At 47.2% G+C, this 18,134-nt stretch overlaps 1 protein-coding gene across 1 annotated transcript in view; it reads right to left on the bottom strand.

The window, feature by feature from the left end:
* Positions 1–436: 436 nt before the first annotated feature.
* Positions 437–18,134, bottom strand: part of LOC149360001 (SEC14-like protein 2) — a 35,390-nt gene continuing 17,692 nt past the window's right edge. The window contains exons 5-13 of the mRNA XM_089572117.1: positions 17,860–17,950; positions 17,395–17,489; positions 14,949–15,021; positions 12,475–12,555; positions 10,526–10,612; positions 9,799–9,905; positions 5,640–5,928; positions 1,444–1,567; positions 437–1,349 (exon numbers count right to left, since the gene is read on the bottom strand). Of these exons, the coding sequence (XP_089428243.1) occupies positions 1,476–1,567; positions 5,640–5,928; positions 9,799–9,905; positions 10,526–10,612; positions 12,475–12,555; positions 14,949–15,021; positions 17,395–17,489; positions 17,860–17,950 (915 nt within the window). The 3' untranslated portion in view covers positions 437–1,349; positions 1,444–1,475. The remainder of the gene's footprint in view (positions 1,350–1,443; positions 1,568–5,639; positions 5,929–9,798; positions 9,906–10,525; positions 10,613–12,474; positions 12,556–14,948; positions 15,022–17,394; positions 17,490–17,859; positions 17,951–18,134) is intronic.

The raw sequence follows: 18,134 nt of genomic DNA, 5'->3' as shown, positions 1-18,134 counted from the left end.
GCTCTAGGCGTCGCTTACAAAAGCGACTGAATTGGTCGATAAAGACACAAGATATAATTTTTTTATTTCTTTATTGCACTTACCATCTCATATCGTGTGCTGAAGACACACAGTGTGCCGCAAGGTGTTTTGACGAGTGGAGTTCCTTGGAATAATTTTGGTGCTGCCTTGTCTGCTGCACTGAACTGCAGACAAAAGCTGAATGGCTATGGGCAAATGGCTTAGCACTGTTTCATTGACTTCATCACTCTAGTTGCACGCAGCAGTTGGCCACCCTCTCCCTTGCTGACTATGTGAAAGTGTTCCGAGGGCACCAGCTTGAAACCCAATTGGTTAGTGCAGACAGCTTCTGACGTAAAGAGTTCTGACGCAAATTTTGTGGTAGAACACTGCAAACTGGATATAAAAACATTTCGGTCATGAAAAAAAAAGACGATAAAGTCCTAAACTATTTATTGTCTCTAGAGGCAAACAATCACAACACTAATTTTCGTAATTACTCGGAGACTGCTTATTCTCACTTTGATAACGTCACCACAGACGGCAGCACATTCTAGAGTGCACCCACTTCACAGTGCACATAACCCTTAAAGGACCATAAGAACAGATAAAAATGGGCCTGTATCGATGGGGTAGTGCGTTCTTATCACAAAGAGGCCCCTGTCAACGAAAAGGGAGGTTTTATAAGTTAGAACGAAAAAAAACGACAACAGGTGTCGCCACCACCGGCAGATTTCGCAACTAAAGTGTGCGCGTCGACACCGCTTTTATGAAGAACGGGGGGGGGGGGGGGGGGGGGGCGGATCCCAGACGCTACCTTTGTTTTTGGTAATTACTTTACGAGGTCAAATCGATTCGCGGAAAAGTTTTTAAATTCAATTGCTCCTTCGATAAACTAGTCTTTTGTTCTCGGACAAGCGTCGACATATTCGCAATCAGCCGGAAAACCGATATCAGAAGATATAATTACTTCTGAGAAATTCGAAGCAGAAAACTGATTTTTTTTTCTCCGCAACTCGATTTGGACTCGCGACGTTTATGACGTCATCGAGGCTATTATGGACCCCGTGATCGATGGCGCTAAGAGGTTGGTTATATAGCCCTTTAGCCTCATTGACAGGTAACAGGCGAAAGGTGAAGTTTTCAGTTGCGAAAACACATTTGCAATGAAACCGGCCTTGCGTAATAGGGACTGGCCGTACGGCGTAATAACGGTGAGGAAACTTTGAAGCTGGCCTTGAAGCACTGTTTATCACTGCTGCTTCTCATGTTTGAGAGAGACGTCCTTTCGTATATTCACGCTGGCGAACGATATTCTTCCAAGGCGCTGTTCTGGAAGCCTTTCCTCTCTGCAACGAAGGCGCAAGAAAAAGCAAGACAATGTCATCACCGACCATCAAGAAAAGCGACAACACGTGACTGATGTGCTAAATCTGTACCTACCTGATCACAACTGCATTCTTTGGTCTCGACGACTATGACAACTTTTCGGTTGAATGGACATTCACCACGTAAGCCAGCGTTTTCGCAGTGAACCAACTGTGCGTGTTGTCGAATTCGAGCACATCTGTAATATACGCAAAAAAAAAAAAAACATTTCAAGTACTCCCAAAACAAAAATAGCGATTTAATGGTACGAAATAATTGTGCTTCTCGAGCATACGCACTTTCATTAAGGCACGAATTGCCTTAGATACACGCTTCCTCAACATTCGAACGCTCCCTATGGTGAGCTAAATGCTGACCGCTCTTTACTGGTCAATTCAGGTAAAGGCGGCAAAGATAAGCTTGGTGTTGGATGTAGTCAAGATGGCTTTAACATGCCTTGAAGCTATCAAGTTGGGCAAATTTCTACACCTCTGAAGGCAACGAATCTGCGCACACATACTCGGGCATATATATTAAATCAGCAGCATTATTCCAAAATTAATAGCACTCCATCACCTGCTGATGCAGACATCTGCGCAGAGAATGATCTTACGGCGTGTTTTCTGCTCCTCTGGAAGCATGATGACTTAGCTTTGTCTCAAAAAATGTGTCAGGTAATGTGATTCGTAGAGTATTGTGAGGATTTGATACTGTTCTCTACGTAAACCTGATAACTATTGAGGCGTGGTACCGTCTCTGTCGTACGCGACACATAGGTCATTACAAGGCGAAACGCGGGGAACATGTATAACATTTCCCCATTCTGGACAGCCACAGGTCCCGAACTGCCTCTAAAGGCCCATTCACACTTGCGAGTCGCAAAGGGCACGCGACCAGCAGTCGCTTGCGACCAGGCATCAGCTCGACAACACCGTTGTTCACACTTGCAAGCGCGACCAGCGGGTCGCCTTCTCGTTAGATTCTCGTCTGAAGCGAAAACTCTCGGGAATCACGTTGTTCGCGCGCTTTCGAGAGTTTCGTCTATTTTGGCCGCGCCTCCTGTACTCGCGCTCCGTCGTCTGAACTGCTATTCGCAATGTACTAGAACGACCCGAGCGAAGATGAGGTTGTCGTGACGGTTTTGATGTGCATTGCGGGCGTACAAGCGTCATGATGACAGAGGCGCGCTTCTCTGCAGGGCCGGCCTACCAGCCTGCAGTATGCCGGCCGCCGGCGTCAGAAAAATGCGCCAATATTGCTTGTTCGCGTTCATACCAAGCCCAATGTAAAAAATGAATCATTTTTGAAGATCGCTGGCCACTACCGAGTTGCTGGTAGAAGTGATAACTGCGACACAAGCAAATTTCTTCCCATAGCCGCTTTGCTGCTGCTGCTGCTCCATGCAGCTCGACTGTTGTCTGCTAGCCCCGCTGCTGAAGGCGTCGCGGAAGTCGAGCATGTTTGATATTATTATAATACGAGGTCCACAATAAAGCGGTAACGAAAGCAGCATCTTAATTACAAGCGCTGGCCAGGATCCGAAGCGCCCTCAGCCGCGATATCGATATGAAACCGGCTAGGCTTAGCGACGACTAGGGCAGCCAGCTGGGAGCAGCCCAGGTCGTCGCCCGGCGCGCCCGCGAGCGGTGTCGTTGCCGGAAGCTTGGCTCGCTCGCTGATTGGTTCAGCGGTTTGCGACTCGCAGTCGCGAGGCTGAAAAATCGAGCAGCGAGCGACTGGCCCGCGACTGTCGCTTTTCGACCAGGGCGACTGTTTGCGACTGTCGCTTTTCGACCAAAACAGTCGCGCGACCTCTGCGACTCGCAAGTGTGAATGGGCCTTAAAGCGTCGTTGTACTGAGTGGTCGCGTAGCGGTCCCATTCTGAAGTACTCACGTCTAAAAGTAGATTAGGACCTTACCACGAGCCTGCATACACGACAAATTCTGGACAAAACCATTTTTGGACAGGAGGAGTTTATGAGCGCAGTTTTATTCATGTATTGTAAGATATCACGGTAATAATCAATATATCCTCAGATCTTCCGTGGCAGGCTTGAGTTTCTTTGCTACTAACGCTTTTGCTAAACGTCAAAAGCTTTCTCCTTTGGTTTTTTATGACAGTGAAAACTTCACGTTGCGAGCGATGAAAACATTATAAATAGGGATGTGCGAATATTCGAAATTTTCGAATATATTTCGAACATTATATCTTTAGTATTCGTATTCGATTCGAAATCCAAGTATTCGTGTTCTTTCGAATATTTAACCCGACGCGAATATTCGTATCTAGCCGAATATTCATTGTGAGCACCGGCGTTCATTTCGGTCCGCAAGCCCTATGGACAGAGACATAACAGCATGGCGGCGCCCAGAGCAATGCGCATGGATGAAGGAAAATTTTTCGTTTCAATTTTTCCTTCCAAGGGCCATGCCGTAGCTGACTGCGCTGGTGAGCTTTTTTGTGGCTATACCTGCGAAGCTGCTATAGTCAGAGCTGTGCACGAAGTACCTCGCAATACCTTTTATGTTCATCCCAGCAGCGTGCTTTTGTGCTGATGGCAAGCTAGCCTTAATCAATGCTGTGTACTAGCCATCCTCTCTGATATTTCCACTCTTCGAAGAATAATGTTCGAGTCTTTGATACTTTTTGTGCAGCCACACACATCTTTTGAGTTCATTTAATCATCGATAGTTGAACTGTGATGTTCTTGGGTGCTCAAATAAATGTTTTGTAGTGGTTAAATGCGTCTGTCCTTGATTATTCGATTCGATATTCGGGATCAAGTATTCGTATTCGATTCGTATTCGAAAAATTTGATATTCGCACACCCCTAATTATAAAAGAAAGATTTTGCTACATATCGGAAGCATGGACAATTATCTTCGATATTTCTATACCAGTGCCTTACAGTTTTCGAATAGTCAAAATTTTTGGCCAAGAGTGATTGACATGGGAGTGCAACTCACATGTCTTCGGCTTCAACCAATAACTTTCCCGTCGCTCCACAGTTGTAAGTTAGACCGAGCTAAGGGGGCTGTGGCAGCATATTCTGGCGTTGACAGGGATTATGTCTCGCCTGTTTCTGACCGGGAAAGGCATCGACCTACATAGCCCTGCCACTCTGAGATCCGGATTAGTGGCAAGGTTGTTTCTTGGTTCTCGCTAAGTCCGGGCAAAACTTCTGCCACAGTACCCCTCGCAACATCGGCATTCCGCGCCTGACCATAGGCGGAGGGAATGTCTGGGCACGTCTTGGGAAATCAGTGCGTCTGCACGCGCAGGTTTCTTTAGTGCACAGCCAAAAAGAAGAAAAGACGCTATGCTGCATTCAGACTGCAGAGACAGACGATGACATGAAGAGCGTGCTCTACACCTCACTTTTACGACGACATATGCATGAGGGACATTTTTTAAGGTTTCGTAGTGCATCGTAAGCGAAATATCCTGCGCTAACCTGCTTCAAAAAAAAAATGTCAGTTAAAAGGCAACTGCTGAATATTAAGAAATCGACGAGCTAAAACAGATAATGTGCGAAACCTGCTAGTAAAACGTTAACTTTGGAACGCAGGGACGTAGAGAGAGTGTCGTCATCTTGGCTGTGTTGGAACCGCTGGACGTCAGAAGTCGTCCTCGTCAAGAAGAAAGTACATTTCGGTTATGCGTCGATTACCGCCGACTAAAGAATGCTTCGCGGCAATGTCACTTGTGTGATATGTTTCGCTTAGCTTTCAGATGACGCGTTAGGACCTCGTTAGGCAGCACTTTCGCCCTATCACCTGACACATTGTGCGTCTTAATAAAAGCACCTAAACAGTAATATGAAAACAAAAAGAAACCTACTAATGCAGCTTTAAAACAACTGTGTGAACGTCTCTAGCAACCCTTTTAAAAATACTCTATGGGCTGTCTATAGACTTCTTATAGACTCTATTTTCCTCCAATAAATATTTGATTTTGTCTATTAATTGTCAAGAGACTGCCTATAGACAGGAGCCTACTAAAAGTGCATGGCCATCACTCTATGGATTGTCTAAGAGTTTTTCTAGGATTTGTATTGTGTGGCCATAAATCTACAGATTTTCTATAGAGGATTGCCTATAAGATTTGTATTGCCTATAGACTAGTCTATAAAATTTGCATATAGAAAGTCTATAGACTTTATAGACCAAAGCCTACGGACAGTATATAGACACTAAAGAAGTTTTTGCAAGGCGACACACCAAGCGAGGTAGCGTTGAAAAGAAGGGTAAAGGAGACTCGAGTACGTACATGTGCCCGGTGTGTCGCAGCGCCAGTTTCCTTCCTGCGGCACCAGGCAGCAGGTGTCGATCCGCTGGAGTGGAACCAGGTGCTCCCCGATGGGCGAGCGCACTCCGAAGTGCAGGTCTCCAGAAGCAGTCTGGAAGCGCCAGCTCAGCCACGCACCTGCCTTCGCCACGTTCACCGGCAGCTCCCAGCGGTCTCGCCGACCGATGGTCCGCTGCTGCGCACCGGCCTCCCCGAACACGGAGCACCCTGACAGGTCTAAGCCTTCCTCGAAGCGGCCACCGTAGTTCACCTGCGGGTGGCGAGGACCCCGGTGCATGTCCAACATTATCGGACAAAAAATTTTGAAAATTGTAAATTGTAGGGTACTGACATGAATATATCCAAGGCAATGGTCCATTCTTCTGATATGTCGCATAATCTTTCTTTTAAAGAGTTTCCATCGCAGGCTCGCATTTTTTTTTTTTTTTGCTGCCAACGTTTTTGCTATCGTCAAAAGGGTTCCGTTGGTTTTCTACGGCAGTCTTAACAGCTTGATGCGAGTGACGAAAAAAATTTAAAAGAAAGATTTTGCTACACATACGAAGAATGGACCATTACCTTCAATATTCCCATAACAGTACCTTACAATTTTCTAATATTCAAAATTTTAGTCCAAGAATGCTGGACATGAGACGTTAACGTTATACCCACCATTTTACTTTCCATAGCTCCCTGCGTTGTTCTTGACTTAAGCTGAACCCTTTTCGTTAGCCTCAGCGATTCTGCCCCATAGGTGAATACCGGCAAGATGCAGCTGTTGTATGCAGGGGGTTCCAAAAACGATCTTTACAACTTATTTTACTCATGCGTGCCGAGTTGCCCACGCGCTGGCCCTTAACAAGGTCTTGTACTTTGCACCCTACGTTTCCTTCAATCAGACTCAACTTAACGCTCTTGAGACTGCCCTTGTGGGCCTCTACAAGGCAGCTCTCAACATCCCTATCACTACCTCTACTGCAAAGGTCTTTGCAACAGGCCTCTTTCATCCTCTCCGTTCTCTGCTCTCTCTCCATCATGACTCGCAGCTTGCCCGGCTTTCCCTTACCCGTCAGGGTCAGTGGTTACTGACTCAAGCGGGTATCTCGCCCATTCCTTGCGCCCCGTTTACCTATCCTATTCCCACCCCGGCTCCCAATCTTCGGATCCTCCCCCTTCCGTCTAGCATGTCCCCCGTTATGCACGCCGGCCGTCGTCATGCGGCCGCACAGCACCATTCCCCTCTCTTTGATACCCAGGTTGTAGCTTACACGGATGCCTCCTTCGTGGCTCCTCGAGGTTCCTGCGGCTACGTCCTGTACAACCCCCACCTCCCCGCTCCTGAAACTCACACCAGCGGGCCTTTTTTACGCCCTCCGGATGCATTGTCCCTCGAGGTCCTCGCCATTGCGCATGCCCTCCAGTCAATTCAATTCAATTCAATTCAATATTTATTTTCCAACTCTAGGTTGGGGGGCACCTCAGCGAAAAAGCAGTTTCTCACTGCTTGAGAGTGCCGAGGGCCCTCGCATACATCAGCAGGCGACAGTTTTAGCAGGAAGCTGCTTTACATGGAACATATTACAGGCATAAACACAGGCATAAACACAGGGATAAACACAGGGATAAACACAGGGATAAACACAGGGATAAACGCAATATAAACGCAGTATAAACGCAGTATAAACGCAGTATAAACGCAGGTATAAACGCAGGTATAAATACAGGTATAAATACAGGTATAAATACAGGTATAAACACAGGTATAAACACAGGTATAAACACAGGTATAAAGAATAGATATGTGGTTACCGAAATAACAGTGCAACCTGATGGTATTACCAAAGGGATACAATCAAAGCATCAAAAGGATTGTTTCAACGTTTCATGAAATATTCGCGAACTTGTCTCCGAGTAAAAGTAGTGAAATCAGCACGCAGTTTTTCATGTTTATTCAGCACAAAGGGAACCTGGTATGTAAGTGATTGCAGTAAGTATCCCGTGCGACGATGTGGTAGAAACCACATGTCTGAAGCACGGGTTCGGGGATCACTTCTTTGACTAGTTAAGCGAGAAGAAGCGGTTAAAAATGCTTTAAAATCTTCACTTGAAAAGAACAACGAGTAGACTAAGCGGAATTCAAAGACAGTCATCACATTGATAATGCCAAAATCTGCAAATAACTGGCCGGTTGCATGTAGTCGTGGGAGATTGCCAATGTAGCGCAAAGCTTTCTTTTGCAAGCGATGAAGAATGCACAGATTCTTAAGGCTCGTTGTAGCCCACACAAGTGTACAGTAATTAATTCTAGAAGCAAAAAGAGCGTGGTAAACTTGGAGTTTGGCTTTCACTGGTAGGAGCTGTCGGCATCGTGATACTGCACCTGCTGCTGCTGATAGGTGTTTTGATAATGATTCGATATGACTAGTCCATGTCATATCAGTCATTTGCCCTCCTTCCCTCTCTTCAAGAGTACACAGTCTATTCAGACTCACAAGCCGCTATACACCACATACAGAAACGCACCCTAACCCCTTCTCTTCAACAGGAGGTCGAACGAGCGGTCTCCGCATTGCAGCCTTACATCGTTTTCCTCCGCTGGGTCCCTGGGCATTCAGGGATTGACGGCAATGAGCTGGCTCATCAGCTCGCCCGTGACACACTTTTCCGGGCACCGTTGATCCCCTGGCCCAAGCCCTCGGAGGACGGTGGGAGACTCACCCTTCGCCGCACCATAAAAGAGGTCTACCTCCAGCTCCGCCTAGACAAACGCCTTTACCCTCCCCCTCATCCATCACTCACAGTACTGGAGGCTCGCCTTCTTCGGCACGTTCAAATGAATGCAGTCATCGCCCCGTCTCGCCTCTTTCTCTATCGCTATCGATCGGACCCTTACTGTCCCAACTGCCCCTGTATCTATGCGGACCTGGCCCATTGCCTCTTCTATTGCCCGGCTGCTCAGCGGTCGCGTTCCTACCCCCCACGTTCTTTATCCATCACCACCTGGCTCGACTGGCTTGGCGCTGAAGGAGAGGAAGAACAGCGACTTCTGGTCGCCCAGGCGGTCGACATGCTCGGCCTGTAAATTTTGGCCGAATAAAGGTCTTATACTACTACTACTACTTACAACTTTGATCACGCATAACTCAGAAATGACGATAAGTAGAAAGGCATGACATGCTTCACACATACCTAAAGTTAACAGGGTTCAGGTTAACAGAGTTCAATGTACATGAAATCTGTAGCAAGCAGGATGTCAGCGATATTTCAGTTCCTGCCACATCCTCTTTGTATCCATAGCATATCCTCATTAACGTGCGCAATTGCTGCTGTGATGCGAGCTCGCAATTACTGCACGTCGCGCACCGAGGTCTGGTTGATAATATCCTTCTCAAAGCCACAAAAGAAAAAAATCTAATGGGAGGCTAATGTCTGGAGGCTTTGGAGGCCAGGGGATGGGCCCTCCTCTACCAATCCAGTGTCCTGAAATGTGTCGTTCAAGGCGTCCCTAACCATCAAGGCCCAGTGAGGAGAGGCATCATCCTGTTGGAAGATTATATTATGTTGCAGTTATTGGGTCCAGCAATGCAAACAGTTGCGACATGTCCAGATAACATTCGAGGTCACTGACACCTCTGCTAAGAAAAACGGACCCACCACACGGTCATGAAGAAGACCACACCAAACGTTTACTTTTGGACTGTTACGATGAATTTCCAACTGAAAAAAAAAAGCCTTTAGGCGTTTGTGAACATTATGCCCCAAGCCGCACCATACTACCTATCCCCATATCTGAAATATACGTGATCGAACTTGTAAAGATCATTTTCGAACACTCTATTTTTCTCTTGAGAGAAATTAATAAACTACCACCCACTATCGGAGATAACCTGCCAAATACGCTCCACCCCATTCTTATTCTTCTAATTTCTTTAACTCTCGTGGTACGAATGTGCGGTAACTGCCTGCCCTAAGCAGTCGTATTCACTTGCCACTACAAGCGCCTCAATTCCAATCGTAAACTGTTCTTCCTTTCCGAGAATTTAGAACATTAGTTTTCTGCATATTAATTTTTGGACCCGTCATAGTGCACTGCTTGTGTAAGTTGTTGATCATGCTTTGCAATAAAACAATATACGTGTACCTTATGCCGACACTGGGGGTCGTTGCCAGGCCCCACCATATCTCCGCCCCACACAGCCGGGAGGGAGGCAGCGTCCACGATGTTCAGGAGGTACTCCTTCCAGCCGTCTGTCCAAGAAGCAGTAGGAATAGCCGTCAGTCGCCCGCAGTTACTAAACATTCATGCAGCGTCGTGTAGACCATAGCTGACGTCATCAGATCAAATTCTGAAAGTTTTTCGTGCATATGAAAATATATCTTCATTCGTGAGCACCTTTCCTACCGTACCGGTGGTCATCGCGATTGGTCAATTAAACGTAGCCCGTCAAGATTAGGCCAAGACATATCCAACAATTCTGGACAAAGGCGTTTTTGAACGGAAAAGAGTTTATGAACGAAATATTTTCATATATTGTAAGATTTCAATACAACAGTCAGTATATCCTCAGATCTCCCGTCGGCAGGCTTGCATTTTTTTGGTATAAACGTTTTTCACATCGTCAAATGCGTTCCTCATTGGTTTTAATGGCAGTCTTAACTGCTTCCTAACTACGGTTCGGTTCGGTTCGGTTCGATACGGACTCAGTAGAGGAGGGTTTCATTTAATCTACCTGGGGTCCTTTAACATGTACTGTCATGACAGGGGATACGAGCACTTTTGCTTTTCTTCTGCGTCGAAATGCAGCCGCTGGGCCCGCGGTACGAGCTGTAAAACTCGTGAGGCTATACAATGAACGAGAGGGACTCACCCTTTTTAAAGACTTGCACTTTCTCTGCCGTCCGTTGACTCAGGAAGGGCCGCACCAAGTGCCAGAAGATCGGGAAAAAGTAGGGCGCTGCGTAAGCCGTTCACTTATGATGAATCAGACTGTCAGCAAGGAGCTTTCGGGTTCTGTCTGCCTGCACTGTAAATGTCTGAGTAATTCGGGCAGGCGCTATATGCCGATGGACGCAGATCCTTCCTGTTTGCCAGTGGCTGTCACTTAACGGGGGCATGCCAAGAAAATATACCAGTTGCAGTACAGTGTATGCAGCTCAGTTCTGCACGAACCATAAATAAACAAGAAAGTAACCATAAGAACAGTAGCTTGGTGGAACCAGCGGAACACAGACGCAGGACAAGAAAAAAGGAGGAACACACACCACAACACACCGCCAGCGGTGTGGTGTGTGTTCCTCCTTTTTTCTTGTCCTGCGTCTGTGTTCCGCTGGTTCCACCCTGAAAACATTATGAACCAAGTAGCCTAAAAATTTACGCTCCTGAAGAACAGTAGCAAAACGAAGAACTTTGAGAATTTTGTTAGGGCAAAAGAAACACCGCGTACAAGACAAAAACACAGCAACTATGACGGCAAGGGAGCAGGCAATACCACAGCATGGGATTTACACGCTATTGAAAGAAAGCACTCAGATTCACTAAATGCCCGAGCTCATTTGTTTTTAAGCTGATCATATGCAAGTGCCAATGATGCCTGATAAGATCCTTATGCTTTAATTTTCATAGTTGGAGTGACATTTGGCTTGACAGACGTGAAAAGATTAAAAAAAAAGGGGGGGGGGGGGGGGGGCTAAGCACATTTTTGCGACCAATCTGTCATTTTGTTGTGTCCCTGAATAAATACGGACAACGCCAAGGAGCAAAGACAGAGAATGAAAACTAACAGAATGAATACATGTCGTGCATCATGTGTGGGGTAGCGACGATTATCTCGTTGTCAGGGATTTCTGACCTCGTATAAATGACGTTCTTTATTCAGGAGCACATTGAAAGATTGATATAGCGCAGTCATAGCCAAGATGAGCGAAGTGGTGTTCTGAGCCAGTTAGTAAAGCATGTTTAAGGGAGGCGTAGCGCGAAAAAAGACAGGGACGAGGGTCTTTTGTCTTGTGTCTCTCTCGTCCCTGTCTTTTTTCGCGCTACGCCTCCCTTAAACATAGCCAAGACGATTCCACTCTACTCTATTTGGCAAGTGGTTGTTGCGTCTTGCTAATATAACGGTTTTTGCGAGCTCCTGTATGTGCTTCCACAAATTCAGCAATGAAATTCTGGCAACCCGGAATCAAGTTTGTTCGTTTTTTTCGCGTGATAACAGCGTTCCTTCAACTTTCGCTTATATCCAATACACTGTAGCGCAGCAAAAGACGAGGACACAAGAGACGAGAAACGAACAGCACGAGCGCTAACTTCCAACAAATTTTATTCTCCTGAAGCATCACATTTATACGCCAGAAAAAAAGTAATCACATGTGCGAACAGTATCAATTTCTTAGAAAAACGAGCTCTTTACCTGAGAGGAGAACGGAAGGTGTGCTTACACACGAGCATCCTGACCTATTTCGGCTTCAATGATTTCGCGCGTTACCCTTTCTCGGCTTTTTCCTATTACCAGACATTTATCAAAGAAAGGCTTACAGGTTTTTGACTTTCATGCGAGACTGTGGTCAACCAGCGATCCGCCTTGCCCGTTTCTGACGTTGCGAGCGTGTTCCATTAGGCGCTGGTTCAGACATCTCACCGCAGACATCTAGCGCTCGTGCTGTTCGTTTCTCGTCTGTTGCGTCCTCGTCTTTTGCTGCGCTACAGTGTATTGGAACTATGTACCAACAAGCCCAAAAAGCCACGCTTATATGTCTTCCTGTCTTACGTGCACCGGAATGCGGAAACCGATAAATAAGATCTACTCAACTGAACACCCACCGTTAATGGCAATGCATTTCTCCAGGCATTCCGGGAAGTGGTCCTCTATTGTGGTCAGCATGTCCGTGATCGTCTTCAGTGCTGCAATGGCCGAAGTGTAGCTGGTTACCAGAAAGTGACTTGGCTCTGGCTATTTGTTATTTTTGTTCGACGATTGTTTCAATAGCGCCGTACCTGTGGCCTTTATATATTTCTTGTTATTTTTTATATTTATATACTAACAAGCGCAGAAACATGCCACCAGTCTGTCATTATCGCACAGAACCCGTGACATCCACAGCGAAAGCTTCTAGTAACAGCATCTGAGCCTGGTGGCACCAGGATAAACAAATTATACATTTATTTATTTATTTATTTATTTATTTATTTATTTATTTATTTATTTATTTATTTATTTATTTATTTATTTATATTACCACTTATGCACTTCTATATTTTCAGATACACAAAAAAATTCTGGGGGGCATTTTGTTGACCTAAAGTGCGGTGAGTCGAAAGCCTTTAGCGCGGTGTTGCTGTTTGTGTCACTGATGTGTGGTTAAGATGTTAATTAAGTACGCAATTGTTTGTGAATCTGAAATGCTGGAGACACTGGAGGGCGTACGGGAGGCATCCGTCTGATGCGACGCCTTTCTGCAAACACTCTTCAGCGTCCTAGACAAGGAGAACTACATATGCGTTGGCAGGAAGTAGCGTAGCCATTAGCACACTCGGCTGCGGAACGGAAGGATGGTGGTTGGAATCCCATGTGCACAAAGATTTTTTTCTGGTCTGGCTAGAAAAAGCGTGACACCTCTGCTGACAACCTTCTGCTGAAAAAACTTCTGTCGACAATAATGAGGCATTAAAAGGCTTTCACCTTAAAAAGTCATTGCAAGCATTACATAGTGGGGGACTCATCAAACAAAAACGCTACAGATTTTGGACGCTAACATGAGCGTAGCTATACAGAGAAGGGAATCACTACGTAACGCATTTTGTGTAGCCCGATCTTACTCTCAGTGTCATGCGTCATTAGTGGTAGCTTCAAGAATAGGGGACGGAAATTTCATGCCTAAACCGCAATGGAAAACAGAACGCCCAAAAAAAAGGCAGATTGAGAACGGACGTCCCTCTTCGTGTTGCTATACCTTGGCGGACACGAAAAACAAAATATCGGAACAAGTGGAAACAGAAAGAGGCAGTTATTGAATCGCAAAATGTTTGTTTGTTCCGTGATAAGTCATTGTCGCTAAGCTTCATGAATTTCTTGTCGCCTGCGTCCTTGAGACTAGGCCTATAGTGACTACGTACTGGTGACTAGGCTTTTGCATCTAAGCCTAACGACTAGGTCCAGCGATTACATCCTTGCGGCTTGTACTTGCGGCTAGCCCCTTGTCCATTGCTCTACATGTTTAACACGCTAATCACCTTGTCATCTTGCATTGCCTGCTTCGCTTTGAAACTGAAGAAGGATGCCGCTTAAGATGGCATCAAAATGATGATGATGATGAATTTTTTTATGGCGCAATGTCATCCGCTGCCAAAGAGCACCATGCCACAAGGTATTTTCGTTTGCTCAAGGTGGGGTCAAAGGCCCATTTTCCAACATTTCACCTTGAATAAGCCGAGCACCAGGCCAGAGGAAGCTCGTGCACATCAAAATAAGGAGGAGGGTTCCTCCTCCTCAAACCTACATCTCATAGTTCTTTGATCGAAATGACAGGAGTAACGGGACTGTGCTCGCCTAGCTGTCGAAGTGTGCAGCGGGCCATTACAGGGCATGTTATCATGACTGACGAGTGGCCGAAACCAGACCATATCATGTATGCGCTTTGACACATGATATACCTGCCCTACCACTCATGTAAAAACGAAATTCTATGTCAAACCCAGGAGGCATACCCAAGTTCATAATGAATATCAGAGTTCGGCATTCGATCAAGCTCGCCAGACAAATGTGCGGTGCACTATGTACAGGGCAGCTCCTTTAATATGCATGGCAACGCCTTCTGTAAGTTTTAATGCCTGCCGCATCAGCCGTAAGTGGCGAATAGAGTCTCTTCCGGTCCACTCCTGTCCTTTCCCGCTAGCTAGCTTTTCTGTCTGTCCTGACAGAGGCTGGACATATGTGGTTCGATGTGGTCCCACGGGGGTGCGCCGCATAGCGGACGTTCTAGGAAGCGCTGCGCGGAGCCGCAGCCTCAGTGACGTGGTGAGAGGCTCCCGCTGGAGTGCGCCACATCGCGAATGACAGGTGAAGGAGGCGTCCGCGATGCTCCCAATGGGAGGCTGATGATGTGAGAGGCATTTAAAATGCAGGATACATTGTGCGTGCAAGCACGAGTACACTTTCAGGCTCTTGACTTCCACAGACTTGCAGTTAGTGAAACTGATCATGGAGAACAGCGCTTTGGAACGAAACGCACAGAAGCGCAGTTCCCAACTGCACACTGCGCGTCTCTGAAACAGAAATTAACAACGAAGTCGCTTACCCTGCAAGCTGTATAGCTGGAGTAGACTGAACCTGTCGAAGTCAATCACGAGGTACTGCGTCTCTATTTCCTCCTGCCCAAGACAAAATAAAAAGTAGAAAAATTGGCAGGACGGTCACCGCTGGTTAAAGCGAGATTCAGCGACGGCTGTTAAGCTATCTACACTTTACGCTATGTTGTGGTAGAGAATAAGAGAGCGGTCTCATATCTGTATAGGTCTAGGGCGCTGTTGTAGTTTTCCGCACACAGTCATTTTACGTCTAGGTCTCCCCTCCAGTTCACCGTTCTTGAAGCGCCCGCCGCGGTGGCTCAGTGGTTATGGTGCTGGGCTGCTGACCCGAAAGACGCGGGTTCGATCCAGGCCGCGGCGGTTGAATTTCGATGAAGGCGAAATTCCGGAGGCCCGTGTACTGTGCGATGTCAGTGCGCGTCAAAAGAGCCCCAGGTGGTCGAAATTTTCAGAGCCCTTCACTACGGCGTCCCTCATAGCCTAAGTTGCTTCGGGACGTTAAACCCCAATAAACCAAACCAAACCAAACCGTTATTGAAGCGCAGCGCCGCCGACGATCTCCTCCTCGGGCGGCGCGTTTGGCAGCAGCTGTCGCTGGTGGACCACGCTACATTCCTCCTCTCTCGCCACACCCATCCTCCTCCTTCCACAGTAACCACGTTCCGGATGGTTACCGTGGTACGCCTTCCTACACTCTCGTCATATCCTCATCCTGTCGTCGTACCCTCCTTCCACGGCAACCCTCCTTCTTCATTTAGGGTAACTACTCTACAGTTGTTTCTTATGGCCAGTAGGTACTGGTGGCGTGTTCTCACGCTCTCGCCATACCCTCCCCGTTCAACGGTAATCATCCTCCGGTTCGTTATTTCTCCGCTACCACCCCACCTTCCTCCTTCCCCGGTAATCACATGCCGGACGGTTACCGTTGTTGATTACTCCTTCCTATGCTCTTGTCATAAAGCCTTCTTCGATGGAAACCCTCCTCATCCTTTCAGGGTAAATAGCCTCCGGATGGTTTCCGTAACAACCACCGACCAGTTGCGCCTTCTTACGCTCTCGCCATACCCTCCTCTTTCCAGGGAACCATCCTCCGGTTGGAGATTCCTCCGCTGTCTCCATACCCACCTCCTTACACGGTAACCGGCCTCCGGATGGTTCCTGTGGTAACCACCAACCGGTTACGCATTTCTCCGCTCACGTCATGCCATCCTCTCTGCACGGTAACCACCTTCCGAATGGTTTCCATGGCATCGCACCCACCAGTTAAGCCGAGGCTATGACATATTACGACATACTACTACTACGACGCGGAACCCAGGAACAAGCGTCTAACAGCTATCGCTGTAATATGTTTTGGACACGGCACCAGCTTGCCACTGAAGCAAAGGGAAACACCGGTGAAGGGATCCTATGTGTAGAGAAGAATATGTCGTATATATGTCATTTAATGGTCCGAAGCTGCACAGCGCACTATGAGGGACGCCACAGTGGAGGGCTACGTGTTAATTACAGACACCCAGGCTTCTCTAACGTGCACTGGCAGCGCAAAGCACATGGGCCTTTTTGTGCATTTCACCTCAATCGAAATGTGGCCTCCGCGGCCGGAATTCGATCTCGCGACCTTGTGCTCATCAGCCGAACACGCCAAAACATAATTGGAGCCAGTTGGAATGCGATTGGTACCAACTGGTCCGAAGTGGTTTTGAATTGTCCCCAGTTGTACTTTTGCCTGTTCTAGTTAGCCTTTTTAGCTTCTCTTTTTTCGCCGCGGCTCTTGATGCGGTGCGTTGCGCTGCGCCGGTTGCCTTAACTGCAAGTTGGAAGCTCGTACCTTTCGTTGGTCGACTTATATGAAATTCATTCGAAAGCACTATTCCTGACCAACCAACCCAGAGCAAGAATCTTGTCTGATCTTTTGCTCCAAACTTACTCGAGTTACTGGAGTAAGCATGGGCTACTTCGGAGGAGCATCGCTCAAGCTGCAGTTAATGGGAGGCAGCTGGCAGTTAAGTTAATGATTGGTCGCGAGAGGTTGCCCGGGAAGAGCAACATGGGTCTTACAATCCCTACCGGTGGCTAAGCGATGCTCCACTGCCAGTGCAGTGGAGCATCGCTTAGCAAATGCTCTGGTAGTGGGGCATGTGGACTTGCCCCAATGCTGCTTATATGTTCATTAACCCACTAAAGCCCATAAGGGGGAGCCTTAATGTCACCTGCTTTTGCACGTGTACTCGATTCAACCACGTTAAACCCCTGCCACTTCTTTTTCTCCAAAGTTAGGACGTCGACCTAAGCGGCGTATGAACCAATGTATGCGAGTGAATACGATAACTGCTGAACCACCACGGAGAGTTTCTCTGATAGACAAATGAGTGTCTGCCGCGCACGTGCAATTCAGCAGTCTCTGATCGCCTGGTGAGGCCGCTTTCCACTTACCCCTTGTGACGACGACCTTTTCAGCGACTCTATGTACTCCAGCTGGTAGGTGATGTGGCGCTGCACAACAGGTGGCGTGAGGACTGCCACGAAATCTGCATCACGTAGAGGCACGTTAAAAACAAAACTTTAACGCGGCACACTATTATTCATTGGACTTTCTGCGTGGCATTTGCTTTACCACCTCTCGCGTAGTTGACGGATCCTTGAAGTACGTCACTGTGGGCATCACGGGCAAGCGTGCCTGCAGCATTCACAGAACGAAGCGCGAACTGTGCTCGAGGTCCTTCGCTTTTCAGTGCTTATTGTTTCTTTATCTTATTCCCGCTGACGTAGAGCACCAGTCCGTGCGACGTCATCCCCCCCCCCCCCAATGGTGGGCAGCGCATACTGCATGAGCCAACTGTCGAATGACGGCAGATCCGTCAAGGCACTAGGAACATCACGAAGCCCCTGAAAACTTACTTTTGATGTTGACGCCTGCAGGAATAATCCACATGGGTCGCCCGTCCTTGCATGGATGAATGATTATGCCGGGAAAGTTCTCCTTGACTATCTGCGAACATGTATGCAGCATCGGAGATTATGGCGAAACCCACATCACCATTCTTGTAGATGCTTTCATTTACGGCATGTAGAAACCTGTGGAGTCGTGCCGAGACTCCATGCATGCTTTTGTACTACCGAAACCACTTGCACGTCTGTGAATGCTCTCTACGGGTTGTGGGGCAGAACTCACT

Source organism: Amblyomma mixtum, chromosome 2 (genome assembly GCF_055824585.1).
Source record: "Amblyomma mixtum isolate Tamu chromosome 2, ASM5582458v1, whole genome shotgun sequence".
NCBI classification, from domain to species: Eukaryota; Metazoa; Arthropoda; class Arachnida; order Ixodida; family Ixodidae; genus Amblyomma; species Amblyomma mixtum.
The sequence above is the reverse complement of the archived record's forward strand: the minus strand, read 5'-3'. Positions and strand labels throughout refer to the sequence as shown.